Source organism: Chrysemys picta, chromosome 5, assembly GCF_011386835.1.
Source record: "Chrysemys picta bellii isolate R12L10 chromosome 5, ASM1138683v2, whole genome shotgun sequence".
In the NCBI taxonomy this organism is placed as follows: Eukaryota; Metazoa; Chordata; order Testudines; family Emydidae; genus Chrysemys; species Chrysemys picta.
This window is the reverse complement of record NC_088795.1, coordinates 143,515,323-143,540,101: the sequence shown is the minus strand read 5'-3', so window position 1 is coordinate 143,540,101 and position 24,779 is coordinate 143,515,323. Positions and strand designations below refer to the sequence as shown.

The following is a 24,779-nucleotide window of genomic DNA, read 5'->3' as shown; positions in this document are numbered from 1 at the left end:
CAGGGAAAGTCGGGCGTGAAATTTGGGGCCGGCGCCAGGTCCAGGCACCAAGCGCTCCCGTGTTCGCCCGCGGGCCGCCAGCCCCCATTCTCCCCAGCTGGGGCCAGGTGAAGCTGCCCTCAGCAGTTGGATGAAGGCAGCGGCCATCTTGGCTAAGGGCAGCCCCCGGCCTCTTTCCGGTCTGAGAAGGCCCTTCGCTGAGGTCGGCTTGCGTCCCGTTTAGAACAAGGAGAGGCGGCCACCATTTTGGGAAGAGGCCAGTTAGCCCCAAGCGTCGCTGACGAAGATTATTGTGCAGCCTCTGCTGATAGAGAAACTCCCTCTTATGGCGAATAACGGCAAAAAATGACCAGTCAGCCTAACAAGTTACCTACAAATCTATCCCTTGCTCCAGACCCACCTCTCAGCCGCTCTGGGTGTAAACGGCCAATACCTGAGCAGATGTCAACAGGGACAAAGCTGGTCTGACGCTGCGGGCTGCGTTTCTTAAAGGACCCATTTTCAGAATTCATTTTTGTTCACAACCTAATTCGCGGATCCAGGTGTAACACCTCAGCCCGTGCGTGCTGGGCTCAGAGTCCGGGCTGCCTGGCGTGGGAGGATACACAGTCTTTTCCCTCCGGAAGAGAGGCTATATCCCTGCTTCAAGTGCAAAACTCACCCTAAACTACAGGGCCTGGCCAGCACCTCCAGGAGAACAAGATGACAAGAATTATACCAGTAAATACTTTAAAATACCCGAGCGCGCTGGGAGGGACAGAAATGTTCATGCTTCAGGGCTTGACCTGGCCTATAGCTCCTGGGTGGTCAGGAGGGAGAGCACACGGACAAGCTAAGGAAATTAAGGAAATCATCTGCAAACACTTGGAAGGTGGTAAGGTGATAGGGAACAGCCAGCATGGATTTGTAAAGAACAAATCGTGTCAAACCAATCTGATAGCTTTCTTTGATAGAATAACGAGCCTTGTGGATAAGGGTGAAGCGGTGGATGTGGTATACCTAGACTTTAGTAAGGCATTTGATACGGTCTCGCATGATATTCTTATCGATAAACTAGGCAAATACAAATTAGATGGGGCTACTATAAGGTGGGTGCATAACTGGCTGGATAACCGTACTCAGAGAGTTGTTATTAATGGTTCCCAATCCTGCTGGAAAGCCATAACGAGTGGGGTACCGCAGGGGTCTGTTTTGGGACCGGCTCTGTTCAATATCTTCATCAACGACTTAGATATTGGCATAGAAAGTACGCTTATTAAGTTTGCGGATGATACCAAACTGGGAGGGATTGCAACTACTTTGGAGGACAGGGTCATAATTCAAAATGATCTGGACAAATTGGAGAAATGGTCTGAGTTACACAGGATGAAGTTTAACAAAGACAAATGCAAAGTGCTCCACTTAGGAAGGAAAAATCAATTTCACACATACAGAATGGGAAAAGACTGTCTAGGAAGGAGTACGGCAGAAAGGGATCTAGGGGTTATAGTGGACCACAAGCTAAATATGAGTCAACAGTGTGATGCTGTTGCAAAAAAAGCAAACATGATTCTGGGATGCATTAACAGGTGTGTTGTGAGCAAGACACGAGAAGTCATTCTTCCGCTCTACTCTGCTCTGGTTAGGCCTCAGCTGGAGTATTGTGTCCAGTTCTGGGCGCCGCATTTTAAAAAAAGATGTGGAGAAATTGGAAAGGGTCCAAAGAAGAGCAACAAGAATGATTAAAGGTCTTGAGAACATGACCTATGAAGGAAGGCTGAAAGAACTGGGTTTGTTTAATTTGGAAAAGAGAAGACTGAGAGGGGACATGATAGCAGTTTACAGGTATCTAAAAGGGTGTCATGAGGAGGAGGGAGAGAACTTGTTCACCTTAGCCTCTAAGGATAGAACCAGAAACAATGGGTTTAAACTGCAGCAAGGGAGGTCTAGGTTGGACATTAGGAAAAAGTTCCTAACTGTCAGGGTGGTTAAACACTGGAATAAATTGCCTAGGGAGGTTGTGGAATCTCCGTCTCTGGAGATATTTAAGAGTAGGTTAGATAAATGTCTATCAGGGATGGTCTAGACAGTATTTGGTCCTGCCATGCGGGCAGGGGACTGGACTCGATGACCTCTCGAGGTCCCTTCCAGTCCTATAATCTATGATTCTATGAAGCCCACCCCAGCAGCGCGTCCTACCTGGCAAGGGGCAGCCCAGGATCTCAGCCCTCAGGCAGATGGTGCCGTTCTCAAACCAGGTCTGGGGGTTGATGCGGATGTAGCGCGCCACCACCGGGGTGGGGAGTGCATTGAGCACGGGCGTCTCGGGGTCCTTGTTCCCCAGGAACACCTAGAGACAGACAGACGGATGCGGCCCTGGCCTTCGGCTGCTTGCGAGGCTCCTTCTTATCCCCGTTATAAATACTCGTCCTTCTGGGGGAGGTGGGTGCTGGTGACAGGGGCTGGCGTGCCAGGCCCAGGGCCTCCAGCCCTGCACCCCCCAGCAGCCGGAGCAGGGTTCCCCCAGGCTGCCCCCTGCCCTTGGAGTCATTGACCTCCCGCCTGCGCCCCAGACCGGATCTCCCCCTGCTCTGAGCAGGACAGCGCCCACTCGCATCGCAGCCCACTGCCTCCATTGCCCAGAGCCTCTCCAGGCCACACGCCCAGCCCTCCTCCCGGGGCGGGATGCTGAGTCCTTCTTCAAACACAAGCCGGGATTCTCCCAGGCTCTGGACTGCCAGGCAGCGAGAGCCGCGCCGTGTGGCCTGGCACTAGAGAAGCAGCAGCTGGGTCCAGCGTCCGCATTGCCCAGTTGGCAGCTCCGAGGGCCCGGGACCAGAACCCAAAGGGTTACGTCCGCCCCAGCCCCCGCCTACTCCCCCTGGCTCCCATTCAACCCGAGCTGCCTGCGAGAGGCTGGAACCTGGCACCAGACCCAGGCTTGTGCCACAGGGACGTGCCAAACCCCAGGGAAACCAACAGCTGCTCTGCCACGGGCCAACAGGGCTCCAGGCGCCCGCCGGGGCCAGTGCCAGCTCAGAGCTCCCCAGGGAGAGAGCCACAGAGTGCAGTGTGGGACTCTCACAGACACCCACTCACCGCCCGGCCACAAGCCCACCCCCACTGCCCCCCCCCGGGGGGCCTGGCTCCCTCTCGGGGGCGCCAGTGAGATGGGACGAGCCAGGCGGGACCGTCTCCCCCTAGTGCAGAGGGGGCTGGGAGCTGCCGGTTCCTCCCCTCCCCCCGCCAGGCTGATTGCTTTCTGCCTCTTTCCGAACTCAGTTCTTTCCCAAAAGATTGGGCAGGAAGAGGTCAGAGCACAGCGAATTCTATAGCGCGGACACACACACTGCACGTCTGTACACACACACACACACACACTGCACGTCTGTAACACACACACACACAGCACGTCTGTACACACACACACAGCACGTCTGTAACACACACACACACACACACTGCACGTCTGTAACACACACACACACACAGCACGTCTGTACACACACACACAGCACGTCTGTAACACACACACACACACACACTGCACGTCTGTAACACACACACACACACAGCACGTCTGTACACACACACACAGCACGTCTGTAACACACACACACACACACACACTGCACGTCTGTACACACACACTGCACATCTGTAACACACACACACTGCACATCTGTACACACACACACTGCACGTCTGTAACACACACACACACTGCACGTCTGTTCACACACACTGCACGTCTGTACACGCACACGCACTGCACGTCTATAACACACACACACACACACACACACACACACACTGCTCGTCTGTAACACACACACACTGCTCGTCTGTACACACACGCACTGCACTGATTTATTTACACACATGGACACACACACACTCACCCCCTCCAGCCTGGGAGGGAGGGATTTTGCCCGGGGCTGGGGGCTGCCAGGGGAAGCAGAGCTGTCCCCCCCGCCCCCCCTCCCCCAGACAGAAGCTCTTTGTGCTGAGGATGGAGCCCAGCTGATGCTGGGAGGTGGGGGGGGCACAGGATGAGCTACAGACCAGCCCAGCCCACGCAGCTCTATTAACCCTCCGCAGACTGGCTGGTGCCGGGAGCAGGGAGGGGTCCGGTCCCATTGGGGGGCCGTCATGGCTCTTGCTGCTGGGGGAAAGGCCCCCGAGGTGAGTGAGGGGCGCCCTCAGGATGGGGGTCTGGCCTGGTGTGACGTTATTGACATAAACTGGGACCGTATAGATCATTGTTGCAACCAAGGTCCTGTAGTGGCACCCAAATCTTGTATAAAGGGGGTTAAATGGGGTGTCTAGGACAAGGTTATGGTTTACTGGTTATGATTATGCTGTCTATATGTATGTATCAGTTTTATGGTCGAAGTTATGAATATTGGCTCTATACTGTCTGTATGGCAAACTTATGCTATGCTTCTGGGTGACATCCCAGACAAGCTGAGATTAGCTCTGCCTAGCCTGCTTGATGGCCCATTAAGGACCATCAGCTATACAATGGACCCATTGAGAGAAGGCAGATACACCTTGTAACTCAGCAAAGTATGCAGGGACTGGCCCATGTGACTCCAGACTCCATTTTGCTGTAATTTTCCACAGTAAGAACAAAGAGGTGTTCTTACACCTGGAAAAGACTATAGAAGGCTGATGCCTCATCTCCATCTTGTCTTCAATCCTGCTTCATACCTCTGGAGGAACTTTGCTACAAACTGAAGCTTTGAACAGAGGACTGAGGACCCATCCCAGCGGGGGATGTATTCCAGAGACTTGATTTGAACCTGCAGTTTATTCCATTGCTGCTGCAAGCCTGAACCAAGAACTTTGCCATTACTGTATGTCATTGATTCCATTTAACCAATTCTAACTCTCATCTCTATCTTTTTCCTTTTATAAATAAACCTTTAGATTTTAGATTCTAAAGGATTGGCAACAGCGTGATTTGTGGGAAAGATCTGATTTGTATATTGACCTGGGTCTGGGGCTTGGTCCTTTGGGATCAGGAGAACCTTTTTCTGTTACTTGGGTACTGGTTTTCATAACCATTTGTCCCCGTACGAGTGGCACTGGTGGTTATACTGGGAAACTGGAGTGTCGAAGGAGATTGCTTGAGAGACTTGTGGTTAGCCAGTGGGGTGAGACCGAAGTTCCCTTAGTCTGGCTGGTTTGGTTTGCCTTAGAGGTGGAAAACACCCCAGCCTTGGGCTGCAACTGCCCTGTTTAAGCAATTTGTCCTGAGTTGGCACTCTCAGTTGGGTTCCGCCAGAACCGCTTTGTCACACCTGGCACAGCCTGACCCCAGGCTCCAGGGCAGCAAATGTCGCTTAAAGTGCCCAGTGCCCTGCCCGTGCCCGTGGGGGGCCGCGCACAGCTCAGCGAAATCCGGAGGCTCTGACCCCGCACCTCCGTCCCCAAGTCCTCGAGGCCCCGGCAGGCGCTGCCACCCACAGCCACCGACTATAAAAGAGCCCATTCGCCCCGGTGCTCGCCTGTCGCCCCACCAGCCTCCCGTCCCCGCGCTGCCCCGGGGCTGGGGCGCCCACACTCACCACCTCCTCCGTCCCGTTCCTGCCTGGCTGCCAGCTGTGTGTGTCGTTACTGAACTGGACTTTGTAGGAGGTCACCCAGTCGTAACTACATGGGGAAGAGGGGGAGAGAGAATCAGCGGTGGGGGTCAGTCACCAGCACTGAGGGGTTTATAGGGACCCTGGTCCTCTTCACTGATAGCCCCACAAGAGCTGTCCGAGAGCCTAGATATCACGATGAGGGGCTCGCTGACCCAGCCAGTGGCTGCGGCCCCAGATCCATCACCCCGCGCTCTCCCCTCCCCTTCACTAGCTGCTTACGTCCAGATGGAGTTCAGGCCCTGTGTGATGATGCCGGTGAAACGGGTCGGCCGCCGGGCATCGATCTCCAGCCACTGGTCCCGGTCCTCGTGGCCGGCACACCAGCCTCCGTCGTAGAAGTCACCGTCGTGAATCCCGGACTGCGGCGGGGGGGAACAGAGATCGGCGGGAGGTCACCGTGGGGGCAGCCGCGGAGCGTGGGAAGCTGTGCGCTGGGAGTTCCCTTGCCAGTGCCCCGGGGAGCTGGGCTCCTTGGGGCTCCCTGCGGCAGGTACTGCCCCGCCCGAGATAGCGAGCGCTACTGCGAACAGGTAACCCAGCCCGAGCCGGCCCTGTGGCTCATCGCCCCCCCAGAACTGCGGGGAAATTCACCAGCTCTGCGCAGGTCTGACTAGTCTGAGCGACTTGGGCCAGACGTCACGAGCGCTCCCCCACATCAGGGGCGCAGGTCAGCGGGAGCCACCATGCTACCGGGAACGGGGCAGCTTCCCACCCAAAATCCTCACATCCTGGCTAGAAAACAGAGCCCTGGTTTCAGTGGGGAAATCCACGGAGCTGTGCAGAAATCCCCCCAACCCTCCCCGCAGAAACGGGCCCAGTTCTCCGGCTCTGAACGAAATGGAAAGGCGGGGGGTGGGGGGGGCTGCCGGGTCGTTATGTACATTTCAGTGCCCGATGGCGGCGCCCCCTACTGGGGAGGGGAAATGCTCAGCAGGACCCTTTAGTCAGCTGCCGCGGGAGGTTTCTCACCCTCCAGTGGAAGACGGCGCAGTGAAGAGGCTAGTGTGGGGGACGGATGGGGTGACCCTGCTGGGGGGGGAGAGAATTAGGTGAGGGGGCTGGGGCTGCAGCCAGGAGCCGTCCTCTTTGGAGCTGTCAGGATGGCACCCCAGAGCCCCTGGAGGGAGAAGACGCCCAGCTGGTGGCCAGGTAACTGCCATGGGGGCGGGGAGAGGCCTCGCTCTGAAGGAAAGGGCTCCCCCTCCCCCCGGCACAGCACACCTGTATATTGAGGCGTCCCCGGTGGGCACCCAGTCCGTAGCGCTTGATGCTGGAGGCTCGTAGCTGGAAGTCCGACACCCTCAGAGACTCCAGCCCCAGCGGGGGACATTCTGGTGGGAGGCCGAAGGGGGAAAGGAAAGAAAATCAGCTTAAAGAAAAGCCAGAGGGGCCAAAGGCATCCTTGGTGCAACTCCAGTGGCCTGCAAACAAACCTCTCCTCCCTGGAGCCTCGGCCAGCAACAGGGGCAGGAGGAGAGGGAGGCCGGGCCAGGAGCCGCTCCCCCTGGAATCCCATCCCCTGAACAATGGGGAGACCCCACCCAGGGGCAGACCAGCCGGGCTGGGCACCCTGGGGTGTCAGGGACGATCTCTCTCCTTCTCTCACTGGCTGGCGTCAAGTGGGATGTGATGTCCAGGGGCCCATGGTCTGGGTGACAGCCAGTACCAAATCTGGCTGGACCCTGCCGCCCTCTGCACTTAGCATCACCCGGGCCCCAGTGAGCCCTGCTCAGAGCCCTCCCCGGCACTGACTGCAAACTCCCCCAGACGTACCCGCGGGGCAGAGCTCCGCACTCCCAGCTCCCTGTCCTCTGTGCTGCCCTAGGCCCGGGCGGTACGGGGTATCCCCTGCGGCCTATTCTCCAGTGCCGTAGTGGGTTTAGGGGTAAGTGCTCAGCAATGGGGGTTACCCCGCAGCCTGAGAGATGGAAGTATTTCCTCCTGTTTCCCTTTGCTTGGTTTCAGTGTGTTTGATGAGCTCTTTCTCGGAGCCGATACACAGCCCAGGGCCCGGTTTGCTGCTACGGGGTGCTGGGCTGCTGGCTTGGAGACCTCATGTCTTGGCTGTCCCAGAGGCTGCAGGCAGCACAGACAGTGCCACCATCATCAGCAGGGAATGAGTCTAGGGGCTCACGCATCTACCCCCAGAGCCAGAGCCGAGAGACTTCAGTACCGGAGCCAGCCGTGCAGGGACACAGGCCGTCGCTAACGCCCCCGGGCTAACCCCAGCGTTCCAGCCAATTCCAGCCTGGCCGGTTACATTCAGCTTTCCTGATTCCCCCAGCAGCTTAAACCGCATCCGGCATTCCTCCTCGCTGCCTGGCCTGCATTACTGCAGGGTTACTCGGCCTATTAAGCAGCAGCCGTGCCCCCCCCCCAGAGGTGGCTGCAGCATTTCACGGCTGGGGGGAGTGCAGGCACAGCTGTTTGCACCACCCAGAAGGCCGTGTTAGTGCTAGCGACGGGAATTATTGATTGTTACACTGGGCACAAAGTCCGTGGGGACCCCCTGGATCCAGGGGGCTGCACACAGCCGTGAGGCCAGCCTGCTTCAGTTCCCCCCCGGCCAGGACTCAGAACAAGCTCCCGGGTGGAGTCTTCCCCGGCTCCCCACCCCAGGAAGAGCGCAGCACACTCAGCCCAGCCTGGAGCCAAACACACTGCTGGAGACCCAAGCGCTGCCGGAGATCAGGCCAGCGGATACCAGAGAACAACGGAGAGCTGAAACCACAACCACAGCCTGTGAGGATGAGTCAAAGAGCCATCATATCCCGGCGCAATCCCAGGGGGTCTGGGCGGGGGATGGGGCCAGGCCGGTCGCAGCTGTTCCCCTGTGGAACCTCCCGCTGCAGGCTGGGCTTGGCCCTGCGGGGGAGGCAGGTAACTGCACTGCTCTGTGGCGCCCCCTCTGGTCGTTGCTCAGAGGGCGGGGGGTAAAAGGGGAAGTCCTGGGAACTCCCTGGCACCCAGACTCACTGATGGCGCCCTGGAGATGCTGGGAAGAGAGGGGATCCCGCAGGGTGACTCGGACACAAACCTCTCCCGCCCCCCACTAGTGCTACAGCCCAAGCATGGGAGCCAGCAGGCCCTGCAATGGGAGAGCCGCGCCGGGCCAGCCACAGGCTGGGAGTGGCTCTCACGAGGTCTTTGCCCAGCGGGGTCATACACCCTCCCTCCCCCACAGCTGCGGCAGGGCCAATGCCACCCGGGCTCTTTCACCGCCTCCCTGGGGCTGCCCTGGGCACATGTGGAGACGCAGGGAGGAGCCCGGGGAACTGGGCTTCTCCGACCCGCTGCGGGGCGAGCAGCCTCCCTCCTGCCTCTGCAGCCCGACCCGAGCCCCGTTTCTCCCGGGAATACCCGAGCCTGATCCCAGCAGCCTGGAGCGGAGCCTTCGGCTTCCTCTTCCTCCCAGCCACGGCTCCCTCTCCGCAGGGGAAACGATCTCGTCTTCTCTACGCCCCGGAAACTCTCTCAGACTATGGAGTGAGCCCGCCCTGAGGTTCAGCTGCCTTGCCAGGGACGCAGGCGGGTTCCCTGCCCCTACTGTGCCACTGCCGGAGCTTCGAGAGTGGCCGGGGACGTGGCTCGGCTCTGCCCGGCCCGCGAGTGCGTTTGTGGAGCTGAAATCCCCCTGGGGACCAGTCACTCCGCTCCCGGTGCGACTCCCACGTCCTCCGGACCAGCACTTTGGCGCCACCAAGGCAGGGACAGCACCTCACGGCAGTAGCAGCCACTAGGCCACGTGGATGGCAGGAGTTCCTGCCCTCAGCACCCAGCCCAGGCCCGAGCATCCACCAGCGCCTTGGCGTCTCGGGGCAGCACCTCTTTGCCTGGGCTAAGGTCACGCGGTGCAGGAGACTCGGGGGCTGGAGATCAGGCCCTGCGGCTTTGCACGCCCCTCCTCTGTGCTCCTGTGCGAGTCCCCAGTTCTGACAGGGCCTCGGCCCACTGCTTCCCCAGCTGCAGGGCCCTCTGGCCCGGTCAGCCCCTGGACGCAGCGAGGGCCCCTGCAGCAGATCCGGCCCGGTAATGCTGCAGACTGTGACGAAGTGGGGGATTTTCTTGTTTGTTTTCTTGTTTTCGGTGGGGTTTCAATGGTTTGCATGCGGGGGGAGGGAGGACTCAGTTTCCCTGGGTGTTAGTGGTTTAACGAGGGGAGGGGAGGGGGAGGGGGAGTTTGTTCTTACAGAGGACCGGAGAGGGAACTTGGGACCCCAGCCAATGGCTTGGAGGATGGATACCCCAGCGACTGGGGACCTGAGACCCCGACCCGGAGACCCAGCTCAGGAGTCGCAGCTGGTTCTGGCCAGTGGGAGGACAACGGGCTGCAGAGTGAGGACCCAGTGACCTGACCAGTCGGTTCCAGCCAGAGGACAGAAGCGAGGAGAGGAGGCCCCAGTTTACAACCCTGTTTACCTGGAGAGAAGACAATGGACAGAGGCGGGGCCTGGGGCCGGGGATCTCAGATGCCCAGCTGGGAGCAGGGGGGCTCGGGGCTAGAGAGGGGGAACAGGCAGAGCCCACTTGGATGCAGAGAGACTGGGATGTGCTGGGCTGAGGGAGGCCAGGCCTGAGGCCCTGAGAGTTTCCTGTGCTGAGTTCAACTCTCAATAAACCCTCCTGTGTTACGCTGGCTGAGAGTCACTCCGGGCTAGAGAACAGGGGGCATCAACCCCTTCGGGGGTGGAGGCCCCTGGGGGTCCAGACCAAGGGGACTCCCTGAGGGGGCCCACGGCAGAGACAGACGTGCTAAGGCTCAGAGAGGTGCGGATCCAGGAGGTGGAGGGGCCTGACCCCGGGAGAGAGTGGACCTCCGAGAAGGGCTGTTGCACTGAAAGGGGCACCCCCCACCGACCGCATGGGGCCAAGAGTGGGCACGAGCTGTGAGTCCGTGACACAGACCAGCTTCACTCAGACCCGAGAGCACTGGCCTGGCTTAGCTCCTGTGTGGGCATGAGGCCCCCCAGGCAGCGCCTGCCCCTGAGCTGGGTTAGCACCTGCCTCCTGCCGCTGTACGTCTCCCCGGGGAGACACTCCCCTCTCTGGGGGACCAGTGAGAACAGGAACCATTAGGTAACGCTGCTCCCAGGCCCTGGAGCAATCGCAAGGTTAGGATTTGCCTCACAGAACAGCCCAGTGCCCATCTCACCCTGGGGTTGCCAACTTTCTAATTGCACCAAACCAAACACCCTTGCCCTGCTCCCTTCCCGCCTCTTCCATGAGGCCCCACCCCCTGCCCCGCCCCTTCTCCAAGGTTCTGCCCCCACTCACTCCATCCCCCTCCCTCTGTCGCTCACTCTCCCTCACCCTCACTCACTCACTCATTTTCACTGGGCTGGGGCAGGGGGGGTGGAGGGGTTGAGGGCATTGGCTGGGGCTGTGGGCTCTGGCGTGGGGCCGGGGATGAGGGGTTTGGGGTGCAGGAGGGGGCTCTGGGCTGGGACTGAGGGATTCAGAGGCGGGAGGGGGATCAGGGCTGGGGTTGGGGTGAGGGCTCTGGCTGGGGGTGCAGGCTCTGGGGTGGAACTGGGGATGAGAGGTTTGGGGTACAGGAGGGGGATCCGGGCTGGGATCGAGGGGTTCGGAGTGTGGGAGGGGGATCAGGGCTGGGGGAGGGGGTTGGGGTTCAGGAGAGGGGTTGGGGTGCAGGCTCTGGGTGGCGCTTACCTCAAGCAGCTCCCAGAAGCAGCGGCATGTCCCCCCTCTGGCTCCTATGCGGAGGCGCAGCCAGGCAGCTCTGCACGCTGCCCTGTCCACAGGCGCCACCCCCACAGCTCCCATTGGCTGTGGTTCCTGGCCAATGGGAGCTGCAGAGCTGGTGCTTGGGGCTGGGGCAGCGTGCGGAGCCCCGCTATGCTGCCCACTGGACTTTTAACAGCCGGGGTCCCTTTTCGACCACGCATTCCGGTCGAAAACTGGACACCTGGCAACCCTGTCTCACCCCCGTACCCCGTTTCTGCCAGGCAGAACAGCCCAGAGACCCCTCGTCTCCTCCAGTGCCCCACTCTCCTCCCAAACCTGCCCATCTCTCCGGCTGGTTCCCAGGGAAGCACAATCCCCAGAGCCCAGGGACAGTGGCTCCCCACTGCACCCTGCAGGGGAATGTCCTCCAGCCCCATGCTAGTGATCAGCTCCCGCTGTGATGGGGGAAACTGCCCAGTTGCCACTCGCAGATGTGCCCAGCCCGAGACTAGCGCCCTAGACTCGGCGTCTCCTGCTGGGATGCTGCCAAAGGCCCCTGGCCGGGCTTTGCTCCATATTTGGTCCTCGGAGGCTGCGTCTACACTAGACGTTCCCTGGAAATCTCCCCAGTACAGCTCCTCAGGGGCTAGCGAGAGCGGGTGCCCTACTGCCCTGGTGTCGCTGCCTCACGAGGCCGTCCCAGTCAGCAGCGGGCTCCTGCCAACGTTCCACCCGGCTGCACCGCAGCTGAGCAGGAAACGCTCCTCGGTGCCGCTTGAAGCCTCAAAAGCCCAAGGAAAAACAACAGCGCCAGCTTTCCAAGAATAACCTGCGGGAGCCCGGGCAGGCCCTGGCTCCGTCTGTGGAAAGGTTCAGAGGCCCTGCCCCGGGGGCACACAGGGGGTATCTGTATGTGCATGCAGGAGCTCCTGGGAGGGGGGAGAGTGCACGTGGGGGTGTGTGCGGGGGGGAGACAGAGGGGGGTTCAGGCCCAGGCATGCACACGAGGATGTTTGTCAGTGTCCAGGGCAGGGAGGTGGGTACATTTTGACAGGCATGTGAGCCCGTGGCAGTCCCCGTCGGGGTGCCCAGGGCGGGGGGGGGGGTGCAGCCGAGGGGCAGGAGCAATGGGTGTTAATGCTGGTCTAATGACGGCCGTATCTCTGCATTTCTGCAGACACCTCTAGCTCGGGCAGGTCCTGGGGGCCGGCTGCAGTGGCAGGCACGGGGTGGGGGACCAGGCTGCTGACAAGGTTTGCTGAGGTGTGTGGGGGGGTTAAGAATCCAACCCTGCTCCTCCACAATGGAAAGTCACCTCTGCCCCAAAGGGAGAAGGAAGGAGTTGACTCCCCTTGGCAGTGTCATCTGCCTCCCAAGCGGGACAAGTTAGGTTTGCCAGCTCGGAGGTACAAAAACACTAGGACATCCGGGCTGACCCCGAGCCAGCAAGACAGCCGGCGGTGTGTACACAGCACCCCGACAGATTTCCCAGGACAAGGGACACTCCCGGGAAAACCTGAGCAGGTGGCAACCGCACTTCCAAGCCCCCGCTGGCCCTGCCCATCTCTGCAAGACAGGTAAGCGTCGGGCACCGGAGCAGGGCGCTGGCAATGTAGCGGGAGCGTATAATCAATGGAATTTGGTATCAGACCCAACCCCACCAGGAATCCCGGGCTGCTCCCTGGGATGGGGCGGGGGCAGGGGGAGCTGCAGGACTCCGGGGTCTCTGCTGCGTAGGACGGATGTGCCGCATAGGACGCAGGCCCTCGACTGTGCGTATGGCCGTGCAGAAGCTGGAGACGAGACCAGCGCTGGCCAAGTGGAACCGTGTGGAGCGGCCGGCACGGCATGGGGCTCAGCGGGGATACCCGGGCTGCGTCAGCGCCCCCTGGCGGGGGAAGTACGTACGTGGCTGCTGCTCGGTGGCTGCTCCCTGGCCCGAAGCCTTGGGTTTCTTCTTCAAGACTTTTTTCTTCACTACTTTAACCCGCACGGCTTTCTTCGTGGTGCCCCTGGCTGGAGAAAGGCAAACCAGACACACGGTCACCCCGCTCCTCCTCAGGGAGGGGGCGCCGGGAGGGGGCGAGCTCCAAACCGAGCAGCCGGGCTGGGGGACGCGGGGGCTGCAATTCAGGGCGCTGCCGGCCCCAGGCCTGCCATGGGGGGTGGCTGTGAGGATTGTGCTGCTCCCTCTAACCCAGAGATCAAGGCTCCTTTGTGAACAACTGGGGACTGGTGTTTCCTGCTGCCCCAGAGCTCAGCCCCATAGCAAGGGGCCCAGCTGTGTGGGTCCCGTCCGCTGTGACACACACAGTGCCCCCAAGCAGCTCCATTGCTGTCTCTGTGCTGCACGTCCGGGCTGCTGGGAACAGCACAGTCACAGCAGGGCCAGAACTCGGTTCCTCCGGCTCCAGCGGCTGCGGCTAGAGGAGCTCACGAGGGGCCATCAGCGCAGGGCCTGGGACACGGCCTGGAGCGGCTCGGTCCCGTCTCACGAAGGCGGCTGGGGCCCCGGCGCCCTAGGGAGTTTGTGGCAGAGCAGGGAGGCACCCAGGGCTGCTGGATCATGGGGGATCGCCTGACCGCAGACTTGCTAGTTCCCCCCAGCCCGGAGGAGCCTGGGGAGCGCCCGGAGACCTGGCAGTGGAGGGGAGGCTGGGGCTAGCGGGCATGGATGGGTTCTGGACTGCGTTAGCTCGGTCGCTCTGCTCCACTCCCCGACTCCTCTCCCTGGGCCCCCAGCTCAGAGATCCCATTGTCGCTTCTCCACCCCCTGAGCCAAGCCCAGCTCCCGGAGGCGAGGGGCCGGCTGTGCTGGGATCTGGGAACAAGGCTCAGGGGCGTCCTGCCCATCACCCCGGGCCAGGATCCGCCCGTCACGGCCTCCCCCATCACCCACTCAGCAGAAAGCTGCTGGCCGGCACTTTGGAGGAGAGCCAAGGGGAGCAGCCCGGCCAGCCAATCCCCTCTGCAGGCAAAGCAAAGGGAAGAAATCCTGTGAGAGGATCCGGGCTACTCGGGGAAGGATCCCCCCACCCCAGTTCCCAGCAGCCAAGCGAGCCCCCCGCTCCCACACAGCGCGGCGCAGCCTGTTCGCAGCTCGGCTTCTCTGCAACTTCGCACAGCTTGTGTGTGACTGCAGAGAAGTGCAATGGGAGCGTCTGGTGTGCCACGCTGGGCACTCTTGGGGGATGCTGTGTAGTGAGAGATCCCGTCCCCCCAAGCCACACAACGAGCACACAACACCCCGGCACCACACAACACGCCCCACAAAGCGCACACAATACACGGGCACCCGCAACACACCCCACAAAGCACACACAATACACGGGCACCACACAACACGCCCCACAAAGCGCACACAACACACGGGCACCACGCAACACGCCCCACAGAGCGCACACAACACCCCGGCACCATACAACACGCCCCACAAAGCGCACACAACACCCCGGCACCACGCAACACGCCCCACAGAGCACACACAACACAGACTGGCACCACACAACACACCCCACAGAGCGCACACAATACACGGGCACCACGCAACACGCCCCACAAAGCGCACACAACACCCCGGCACCACACAACAAGCCCCACAGAGCGCACACAATACACGGGCACCACACAACACGCCCCACAGAGCGCACACAATACACGGGCACCACACAACACGCCCCACAGAGCGCACACAATACACGGGCACCACACAACACGCCCCACAAAGCGCACACAACACCCCGGCACCACACAACAAGCCCCACAGAGCACACACAACACAGACTGGCACCAACAACACGCCCCACAGAGCGCACACAACACCCCGGCACCACACAACACGTCCCACAAAGTGCACACAATACACGGGCACCCGCAACACGCCCCACAAAGCACACACAATACACGGGCACCACGCAACATGCCCCACAAAGCACACACAATACACGGGCACCACGCAACACGCCCCACAAAGCACACACAATACACGGGCACCACACAACACGCGCCACAGAGCACACACAATACACGGGCACCACGCAACACGCCCCACAGAGCGCACACAACACCCCGGCACCACGCAACACGCCCCACAGAACAACACGCCAGGCCACAGAACACAGCCCACACGCCCACAGGAAAGAGAAGAAGTCTCCACAACAGGGACTGCCTCGCACCCCCCAGGACAGGACGCCCCCGGCAAAGAAAACCCAACGCAAGCCAGCCCCGAGCAGGACGCCCCGAGAGTCCCATGGGGAAGCCGAGCCCAGCAGAGCGCACCCAGCCGAGGACCCACACGGCACCCAGAGCAGAGAACTGGCACCGCACAGTGCACGGACCCAACACAGCCACAGGAGACACAACCACACACGGCAGGAGGCTGGAGGCTGGAGGCTGGAGCCCCCCCCCCCCCCCCCCAAGCGCCCAGCCCCCCGGTGCCAGGCTGGGCTCCAGCCCCTACCTTCACCGCCCGCTGCCTTCTCCTCGGCCAGCCGCAGCCTCCCGCCCTCGGGGACGGGCTCCCCCAGCTGCCCCTGGGTGCTCGGCGCTGCGGGTGCCGCCGTCACCTCCCGCTCGTCGCCCGGGCGGAGGGTGGCGGGGCCAGGGGCCCCGTGCGCGCCGGGCAGGCGGGCTGCGGGGACCAGGGCGAGGAGGAGCAGCAGGGGCCGGGCCAGCATGGCGAGGGGCGCAGGGGCCAGGCGGGGCGCAGCGGACACGGACGCGGGGTGCGCAGCTCTGGCTCGGTGCGTTCAGCCCGCAGCGCGGCTGGTCCCTCCCCCGGCCCCCCGGCCGGGCTCCACACAGCTACCGCATTGCGCGGAGTAGCGGGACCCGCCAAAAGCGCCTGGGCTCCCGGCTGGAGGGGGGGCGGCGGTTCCCGCAGCGCCCGGGCCCCGGAGACCCCAAAGCCAGGGGCAGGGTCCCGCCCCGCTGCTCCCTGGGGCGAGCCTGCTGCTGTTTGCGGCCCGGCTCTGCCAGCGAAGCTCCCAGGAGCCGCCCGTGCCCAGGGCACCAGGGCTGTGGGCGAAGCGTGCCCGCGGGTGAGGGGCTGCCAGGGCTGGCACTACAGCCCCTGCGCAGAGTCCAAGGCCAGACGGCCCCACAATCGTTCCTAGGCGATGGCATCGGGCGTTGGCTCTGGCCAGGAATCTACAGGCCTTTGCTGCCCCCCCTGAAAAGGTGCCAGGGGACCTGCCTTCTAGTCCTGATTCCTGGCCCTGCCATCCCACCCCCCAGCTTTGGGCCAGTCATTTCACAGCTCGGAGCCTCAGTTTCCTCGTCTGTAAAATGGGGCTTCCCTCCGCCAAGATCCCCCTTGCCACAGCGACTGAGCTGCACGCGCTCATTAACGCGTTTCTCCTCCTCGCACCCCGGGCAGCAGGGCAGGGCTGTGATCCGCCTGGACAGACGGGACCTGAGGCCAGACAGACTTTGGTTCAATGGGCTTTAAGCCCCTCAATACTCCTAAGGACCTGAGTCTATGTGACTTGTCCAAGGCCACGCCGGAGGCGGTAGCAGAGGAACCAGGGACACCCAGGCCTGTGCCCAAGCCACTGGGCCAACCTTCCTCATCTGCCTCCTAGGAGAGGGTGTTAATGAACTAGTGCTTGGGAGGTGCTTTGGGCTTCTTGGATGGAAGGTGCTAAACTGGTGTTGGAGTGAAAGTCCAGCGGGAGGGGACCCTTGTGGCTCTCACTATGCCCTCAACCCCACGGGGTGCATGTGCCTCCACAGCACCATGCACACTCTGAGCCCGTGCAATGCTGAGAGTTAAGTATCGCTATTAATACGGTACCTTCCGTGGAGCCTGCACCAGGGCGCCTGAGGACAGAAATCAGCCTGGCACGCTCTGTCTTGGTTCCAGAAAAATGTGAACAAAAATTGGCAATCTTTTAAGAACACCTTACTGGATGCCCCAAAAGCCAAAGTCAAGACAGAAGGTTATACTGGTTAAAAAGCCAGTCTGGTTTAGAGGGGAAGTGCAAGATATATATCACTAGTGGAAGAAAGGGGAAGTTGATAGTAAGGAATATAAATCAGAAGTTAGGAACTGAAGAACATTGATAAGAGAAGCCAAGGGACACAAGGAGAAATCTATGGCCAGCAGTGTTAAGGACAATAAGTTCTTTACGTATATTAGGAACAAAAAGAATCCTGACAATGGTATTGGTCTATTACTAGATGGAATTGGCAGAACTATCAATGTTAATACAGAAAAGGGAGAAATGCTCAAGAAATATTTCTGTTCTGTATTTGGGGAAAAAACAGATGAGGCAGTCTCATCATATGGTGCTAACACTCTTTCTATTCCACCAGTATCTCTGCAGGACGTTAAACAGCAGCTGCTAAAGTCTGACATTTTAAAGCAGCAAGTCCAAGAGTTTTAAAAGAGTCGGCTGAGGAGCTCGCTGGACCATTAATGTTGATTTTCAGCAAGTCTTGGAGCACTGCGGAAGTTCCAGAAGACTGGAAGAACGCTAATGTTGTGCCAATTTTTAAAAAGGGTAAAGGGGATGACCAGAGATCCTGACAATGATTCTGGGCAAGATAATGGAGCAGCTGATATGGGACCTGATTAATAAAGAATGAAAGGAGGGTGATGCAGTTAATGCCAGTCAACATGGGTTTATGAAAAATAGATGCTGTCAAACTAACTTGTAAACTCATCAAAACAAGATACCGAGTTTGGTCGATAAAGGTAATAGCATTGACGTAATAGACGTAGCCTGCTGTAAGGTGTTTGACTTGGTACCGTAACCAAGCCCAATATAAAACGACCATGGTACACATGAAATGGATTAAAAGCTGGCTGACCGATAGGTCTCAAAATGTAACAGTGAATGGGGAATTGTGATGGGGGGGGTGTATTTCCAGTGGGGTCCCCCAGGAATCGGTTCTTGGCCCTAGGCTATTTAACACGTTTATCAATGACCTGGAAGAATCTCAAGTCGGAGTCGAGAGGTGATTTTCCCGCTGTACTTGGCACTGGTGCGAGCACTGCTGGAAATTGTGCCCAGTTCTGGGGTTCACACATCGAGAAGGATGTTGATCACTTGGAGTGGGTTCAGAGAAGAGCTGTGCAGACAAGTCCGTGGTGGTCCCCCCCAGACTGCTTGTCTCTATGACTGACAACGCGGCAATGGCTGGGAGATGGGAATGACCTCATGACACTCCTGGGCCAGACAGGATCGTAGGAGCCCAAAAGACACCCCAGGAGGGGAGACTGGGACTGGGACGAGGAGCCTGGGCTGGGAAAGAGGCAGGACAGGGACAGGCTGGAGGGGAAGGGAGAGAAGGGACGGCTGGGAAACACCCCAGACCGCCCGTCCTGGGAGATTTCAACACTCAGCCCCAGAACTTCTCTCCTCCTGCGGACTCTCGCAGGTCGTCTCTGGTCCAGCCCACCAGCCGGTCACGCCTGGGCCCTGCTCTCCGGTTCACTGTCAGTGTCGAGGACATCACAGCCCAGCCACTGCCCAGCGCAGACCATCCCCTCCCTCAGGCCTGGCCAGAACTCTCCCAGCTCCCCAGCAACGAGAGACCCGTGGGACAGACCTCCCCGCCCCACAGGACAAGGAGTCGAGAACTTGGCGAATCACCGTCACTGCACGGTAGCCTCCTCAATCGGCACGCTGGCCCCAGCAGCCCCTCCCTCCCCATTGCCCGCATCGCCGCGGTTCCCGACTCCCGGCACCGGATGGAGAAAGGGGCTGGAAACTCGAGCGTCGATGGCAGAAAACGAAGGCTGCTAAACACAGGATGAACCTAACGGATCCCACCAAGCCTACGCTGAGGCTGGATTACAGGCCAAGAGAACCTGCCTAGCAGGCTCCACTGAAGCGGACATGTCCCGCCCCAAGGAACAAGTCAGGGCGGTGAACCCTTCGCCAATCCTGCGTGCCTCCAGCCTGCACCAGAACAGAGCACCAAGCGCTGCGCAGAGCGATCAGCCGACCGCGCTGAAACCATCACACGTTCGGGAAGGCCTGTCCGACAGCCTGCATCCACCTCCCACAGCCCCCTGCAGTCCCAGTGCTCGGCCCACTCACTCCTTTACAATGTCCAGAACGTCCTGAGGACACTCGACCCAAGAGCTGTGACTCCAGCCCTGCCCCTCCCGGCTGGTGGGAGTCAGGAGCCTCGGGCAGGGCCCTGCAGACATACCCACTGAGCGGCAGCCCCCGCCCCAGAGACCTCACAGTCTCAAGCGATGGCCCAGGATGGGCGGTGCACCCATTGTACAGACGGGGAGCTAAGGCACAGAGAGTCTCCAGATCTCCCCCAATGCCTTCACCACAACCCCACCCTTCCCCTCTGTATTCCAACCGGCCGAGCACGCAGGACCCCAGCTCGGCACCTCGGTTGAGCTCGCAGGGCTAGCAAGGCCCGTGCCTCATGCAGCACAGCCAGGAGGCCTAATTCACGCTGGGAACGTGCTCCGAGCCCCTGATCTGACGGTGCTAGACGCTTGTGCAGGAAAGGGTTACAGATCCATCTCCCCAAGCCAAGTGGCTGGATAAGAAATGCTGGAATTTCTCTCCACGGGCTGTTCCTGTTTTCTTTCCCTCCCTTTGCAGCAAAAACACACATGCTCCTTATGTAACTGCGCTCCAGACCCACCCCCCTTGCACGTGTCTTAACCCCTCCAGAATTGCTCTGGTTTTCCCTTTCCACGGGCTGGCTGGAGACTGCCTTCGGCTCCTTGAGCACGGGCTTTGTCACTTGAATACTGAACCCCAGCAGAGCGCCTCAGAAATATCCGAGCAATTCCATGCCTGGGGCTCTGACTGGCCTCGGATGACCTCAGCCCTGCCCCCCCCATAGGCCCTTGCAAGCTCAATTCTTATTTTATTTCAATGATTTCATTTTTGTTAGGTGTTTCCTAGTCCCTGCACAGACAGTGAGGGCCGAGAGGCTGGGGGAAAGCCACCCAGAAGATGAACTTGCTAGCATATATGTGTGACACTCTGTTTCCCCCTGTTGGTCAGAATCAGAACTGCTCATCTGTGTGTCATATGCTCTGTATGGCTAATCACCAATAAAGATTCCCCTTTAGCTCAGTTAGTAAGATTCTGAGCTCTAGCTGAGCCCATCTGTACTGTGACATTCGGAGCACGTTCCACGAGGACGGCTGTACCGTGAAGTCCACGGTGGCTCTGTGCGTCTGATGGTCTATTTCATGGTACCCGAGCCCAGAAAAGAGAGAGGATTTGAGAAGACTGACATAAGCAAGGAGCAGCATCTGCGGTGTGTGCAGCGTGGCACCAGCTGCCGAAACAGTGCTCTCGGGCACCCCGTGATCCCAAAGGGGGACTCCCAGGATGTGCAAGTAGGACCCATTCAGAGTTCCCCGGTGGGGGATGGAGCCATTCGCAGCTGGGTCACGGGTTTGAATCTCGCCTGAGCGGTTAGTGATTGAACGTCATTCCCGTGTTGTGATTCTCGATTGACATGGCAGGGGTGGGGCCCATGGTGCCAGGCGCTGCACAAGTAAGTGACTCAGCTCCAGCCCCCCAGAGCAGCCAGCTACAAGGCTCTCCATTAGAGAGCAAAGCAGAGGGGACAGGAAATGCAAGCCAGGGACAGCAGCTTTTAACCAGCCCTTTGCCTGCATTTTAATGCACAATACAGCCCCAAGCTCAAAGGTTGGGCCAATCGTGGGCATGGGGGGCTGAGGCCCGCGGGGCTCTGCACTCCAGCCCTCAGTTCTAGGGGATGAGAGCAGCCCTGGGACAGGCCGGCCAGGTCCACACCAAAGGCTGAGGGGCTCCAATCGCCCGAGTGGAGCAGGAGCCCTCGGGCCGTGCACCGCCCCAGGCTGTGTGAGACCCTTGCAAGCTGGAATTGACAGGCCAGGAGGAGACAGGGCTGCATTTACCAGCCCCAGTGGCTTGGCTGCGCCTCACGAGAGCACTGGGAGCCACTCTGAGCGCATCCATTATTCCCAGCAGGGCCCACTGGGGCTGACAAATGGCGGAGACCCCACAAACACCCTGGCTCCAGGCCAACAGGAGTCCCTAGGCTCCATGCAGGGGCGGCTGGCTGGATTCTCTGGCCGGTTGCGCGGGAGGTCAGACAGATGATCCAATGGCCTATGCAAGGGGTCTCACAGTGCCCTCACTTTCCAGTTCTACCCTGCACAGCCTCGGCTGGCCCCAACCATGTGCACATCAACAGTGTGGGTGGGGGGCCCCACAGTAGTGCCCCCCCCAAGACAGCACTATCCCCTGGGTAGGCATGTGTCACACGCTCACATTGTCAGACACAATCCTCCTGGCCAGCGCAGGTGCCTGTCCTTCACTGGCTGCCACGCGACTGACGTACTGCCCGAGCGCCGGCTGTAGCCCACAGGCACTGGGAGAGCACACTTCCTCCTGCTGCGAAAGCACAGGCACCAGAGACTGAGCTATAGGAGAATCTCCATCCACGGTTAGCAGTATGGGGTTCATGACACACAGCTGAACAGTTCTGATTCCCTCCAGTTGATGGTGATGATGTACATACACACACGCATGCACTCACTAGCCCTCGCCCGCTCAGTTAGAGGGTTTCTCTCCTCCCTCTCCCCCGAGCTGTTTCAGGGCCTTGCTGCACAGAGCGTTAACAAGGGACTGGGGCTTATGCCTGGACTCAGGGAGGTGGGAGGGGTATTTTGGGCCGTGTCTCTCTGCCCCTCTCCAGAAAGGCTGAGCCCAGCGCCCAGGAGCGCAGAGAAAGGTCTGTGGCAATGGGGCAGGGAGGTCCTGCCCTGCTCAGGGAGACGGGAGGCAGAACGTCCTGCCCGTCTCGGCCTGCGTGCCGTTCCCAGCGGTGGAGCTGGGAGAGCCGCTCGCCCAGGCGGGGGATCCGGGCATGGGCAGCAGCCCCCCCGCGAGCTGTGCAGGGTTCGTGTGCTCAGTCCCTAGGGAGCGTCTCCCCCTGGGCAAGACTCTGTGGAGCAGCCCAGCCCATAGGGAGCCTTTGAGAAGTGCCCCAAGATGACTCAGGTTGGCCCACTGAAAATGCTAGCAGCAGCAGCATTCAGGGCGCCCTGCTTTGAAGCCCCAACTGCCGTGGAGAGGGAGAATCTCTAACTATTACAGTATGGGTGCTAGGCCACGCAGCTGGGCAGCCCCCTTTCCACCCAGTAGAGGGCAGTGGGGCACAGAAACACCAGCCAGTCAGCTCTAGTGACATCTAGAGGACTCCAGGGAAAACTCCTCCCAACCAGAGGCCAAAGTATGGTGGTTATCACCACGCCAGTTGGCACAAGGGAGGCTAGAAATCGCGAGCAAGCGCTCAGTCTTGGGCTTGGCTGGCCGGGTTTGTAGCCTGGAGAGGGCCGGCAAAGGAGCCTTTGATGGGGGCCTTTTAACTTCCCGGCTGATAAGACAGCGAGAAGAAAATCTGCTGTTTGCTAATCCTCACAGCTCAGCCTGGGCTCTCCTGGAGTAACCGGAGCGGCGGGGGCAGTTTCCCGGCGGATGAGAACAAGGCTGAGGTGGCCGAGGTCAGGCCGGGGGATTGACATTGCTTTGCTGGCCTCGCTCCAGCCGCTGTTCACCCCTGGAGCAGAGGGGTGGGGGCTCTTTGTTGGTGGTGGAGCCAGTCCGGAGCCAGGGCTTGCTGGGGGATCAGGGTTTGGCTCCATAGGCGGAAGCCGAGGCCAAGGCCCGTGGCGCTCAGGCTCCGGGGGTTTGGTTTATCCTGACTCAGCACAGCCAGAGCGTTTATTCACTTCCCCAAAGCACTGGGAAGAGATTCAAGCTCAGGCCACATCTATGCAGCTTGTGCCGCTTCCTGCCGCCAAGCAGGGCAGGGAATTGTCCTTAAAGGAGCAGCGTCGGGGTTCCTGCCGGTGCTGGGCAGTAACCCCCGTCTGTGCAGCGCTGGGGACTGCTCCTTCCAAGGGGCTGCTGTGGCCAAACCTGCTGGGTCTGGAGTGAACCTGGCGAGGACGCTGAGGCCTGACGTGTGGCGAGCCAGGCTGCGGCAGGGGGGCTGTTCCATCCATCTCTGGCCTCCCCGGATGCCACAGCCGGCACTCCACTGCACCGCAGGGCATGAACTTCCCAGCGGCAGCAGGGATAGCACCTAATTCTTCCTTCGAAAGCCCAGGGCCTTTGCATTTGAGCTAAAGGAGAATCCCCACCAGCTGTTAGCAGTATAGGGCCTTTGATACACAGCTGACCAATTCTTCTTATATCCTGGCCAGAGGTGCACATGTGTGGGATACACACACATACCCACTAGCCAGGGCTTTGCATGTTCCTGCTGGCTGCCGCTGCTGCCTGGAAAGTGCTTCTCTAGCCCTTGGCCTGTAGCGAGCCCTCCAGCCCCCGGGGCAGACAGGCCAGCACCCAAGGGGAATGGCAGCATGGGGAGATTGCCCAGGGGACACTGGCGCTCAGATCGGGGCTGGGGGTGGGGTTGTCCCATCAGGCTTGGCCAGTGTCCTTGGTTTGGGAGAAGGCACTAGGTGGTGCCAGACCAGGCAGGAGGGGAAGCCTGTGTGGGGGGACAGGGCGGAGATGGGGGGCTGTGGAATATCTAAGGGCTGTCACTGGCAGAACAGCCGCAGGGCCCCCCAAGATCCTCCCCCCTTGGCCACTCGCTGTGCCCTTCTTGGGGCTCTCGGTGGCTGGGGTGGAGGACACAGCTCCCCCTCCAGGTACAGCGCTCCCCTCTGGCCCATGGAGAGCAGGGGTTCCCACCCACAGCACCCCCATCTCCTGGCTGCTTTGCCACTGAGCCAAGACAGCCTAACCCTAAACCGCCCAGGTCACGGCCCCCTGCCTGCCATGCTGGCAGTGCCCTGGCTATCGGGTCTGCCCCACGGCTTGGGCCCAGCCCCTTAGCCCCTGCAGGACTCACGTGAGCAAGGCTGCCCCTTCCTTTGGCCAGGCCCCAGTTCCCCACGGCTGTGCGGCCACGAGGCACGGCTGAGGCTGCGGGCCCCTTTCCAAGGCAAACACTGGTGGCAGCCCAATGGCCACATGGCCCGTGCCCAAACCAGCTGCACTTCAGCTCTCCTCTGCACGGGCCCCGGAGCCGCAGGGACGACAGAGGAGCAGCAGACGCACCTGTCAGAGCGCTGACCCCGCACCAGGGCCCCGAGGGGAGCCGGTCTGCGTCAGGCACCAGGAGGGCAGGGCAAAGAGCTCTTGGCTTGCTGAGGGATGGACAGCACCAGCTGCTGGCAACTGCACGTGTTGTACTTAAAGTACTGCACAGGATCTTTTCAGGGGGAATAAGGCAAAACGCCACATTTATTAGTAATACATGTATTCATTAACTCTGTATTATATGCATATAATATATTACACTTACACTCACACACACACACAAACACACTCTGTTTTGTTGTTACCAATTAGTTGCTCCCCTTAACTTCACTGGCCAGGTGAGTTAGATGGGGGAGGGGGTGGAGCCGGGCTTCTGCCGATCCGGATCGATGCTCCCATGTTGACAAGACGAGACCCGGGG

At 60.1% G+C, this 24,779-nt stretch overlaps 1 protein-coding gene across 2 annotated transcripts in view; it reads right to left on the bottom strand.

The window, feature by feature from the left end:
• The window catches only part of LOC101941918 (probable carboxypeptidase X1), a 40,688-nt gene extending 16,269 nt beyond the window's left edge, over positions 1-24,419 (bottom strand). Inside the window, exons 1-6 of one of the 2 annotated variants that reach the window (XM_065598423.1) lie at positions 24,168-24,419; positions 13,224-13,331; positions 6,852-6,961; positions 5,850-5,989; positions 5,553-5,637; positions 2,179-2,329 (exon numbers count right to left, since the gene is read on the bottom strand). In XM_065598423.1, the coding sequence (XP_065454495.1) occupies positions 2,179-2,329; positions 5,553-5,637; positions 5,850-5,989; positions 6,852-6,961; positions 13,224-13,331; positions 24,168-24,291 (718 nt within the window). In that variant the 5' untranslated portion in view covers positions 24,292-24,419. Of the gene's footprint in view, positions 1-2,178; positions 2,330-5,552; positions 5,638-5,849; positions 5,990-6,851; positions 6,962-13,223; positions 13,332-15,774; positions 16,101-24,167 lie in introns of those variants that run through there. The other variant, XM_065598422.1, reaches the window with a different exon arrangement.
• Positions 24,420-24,779: the final 360 nt, after the last annotated feature.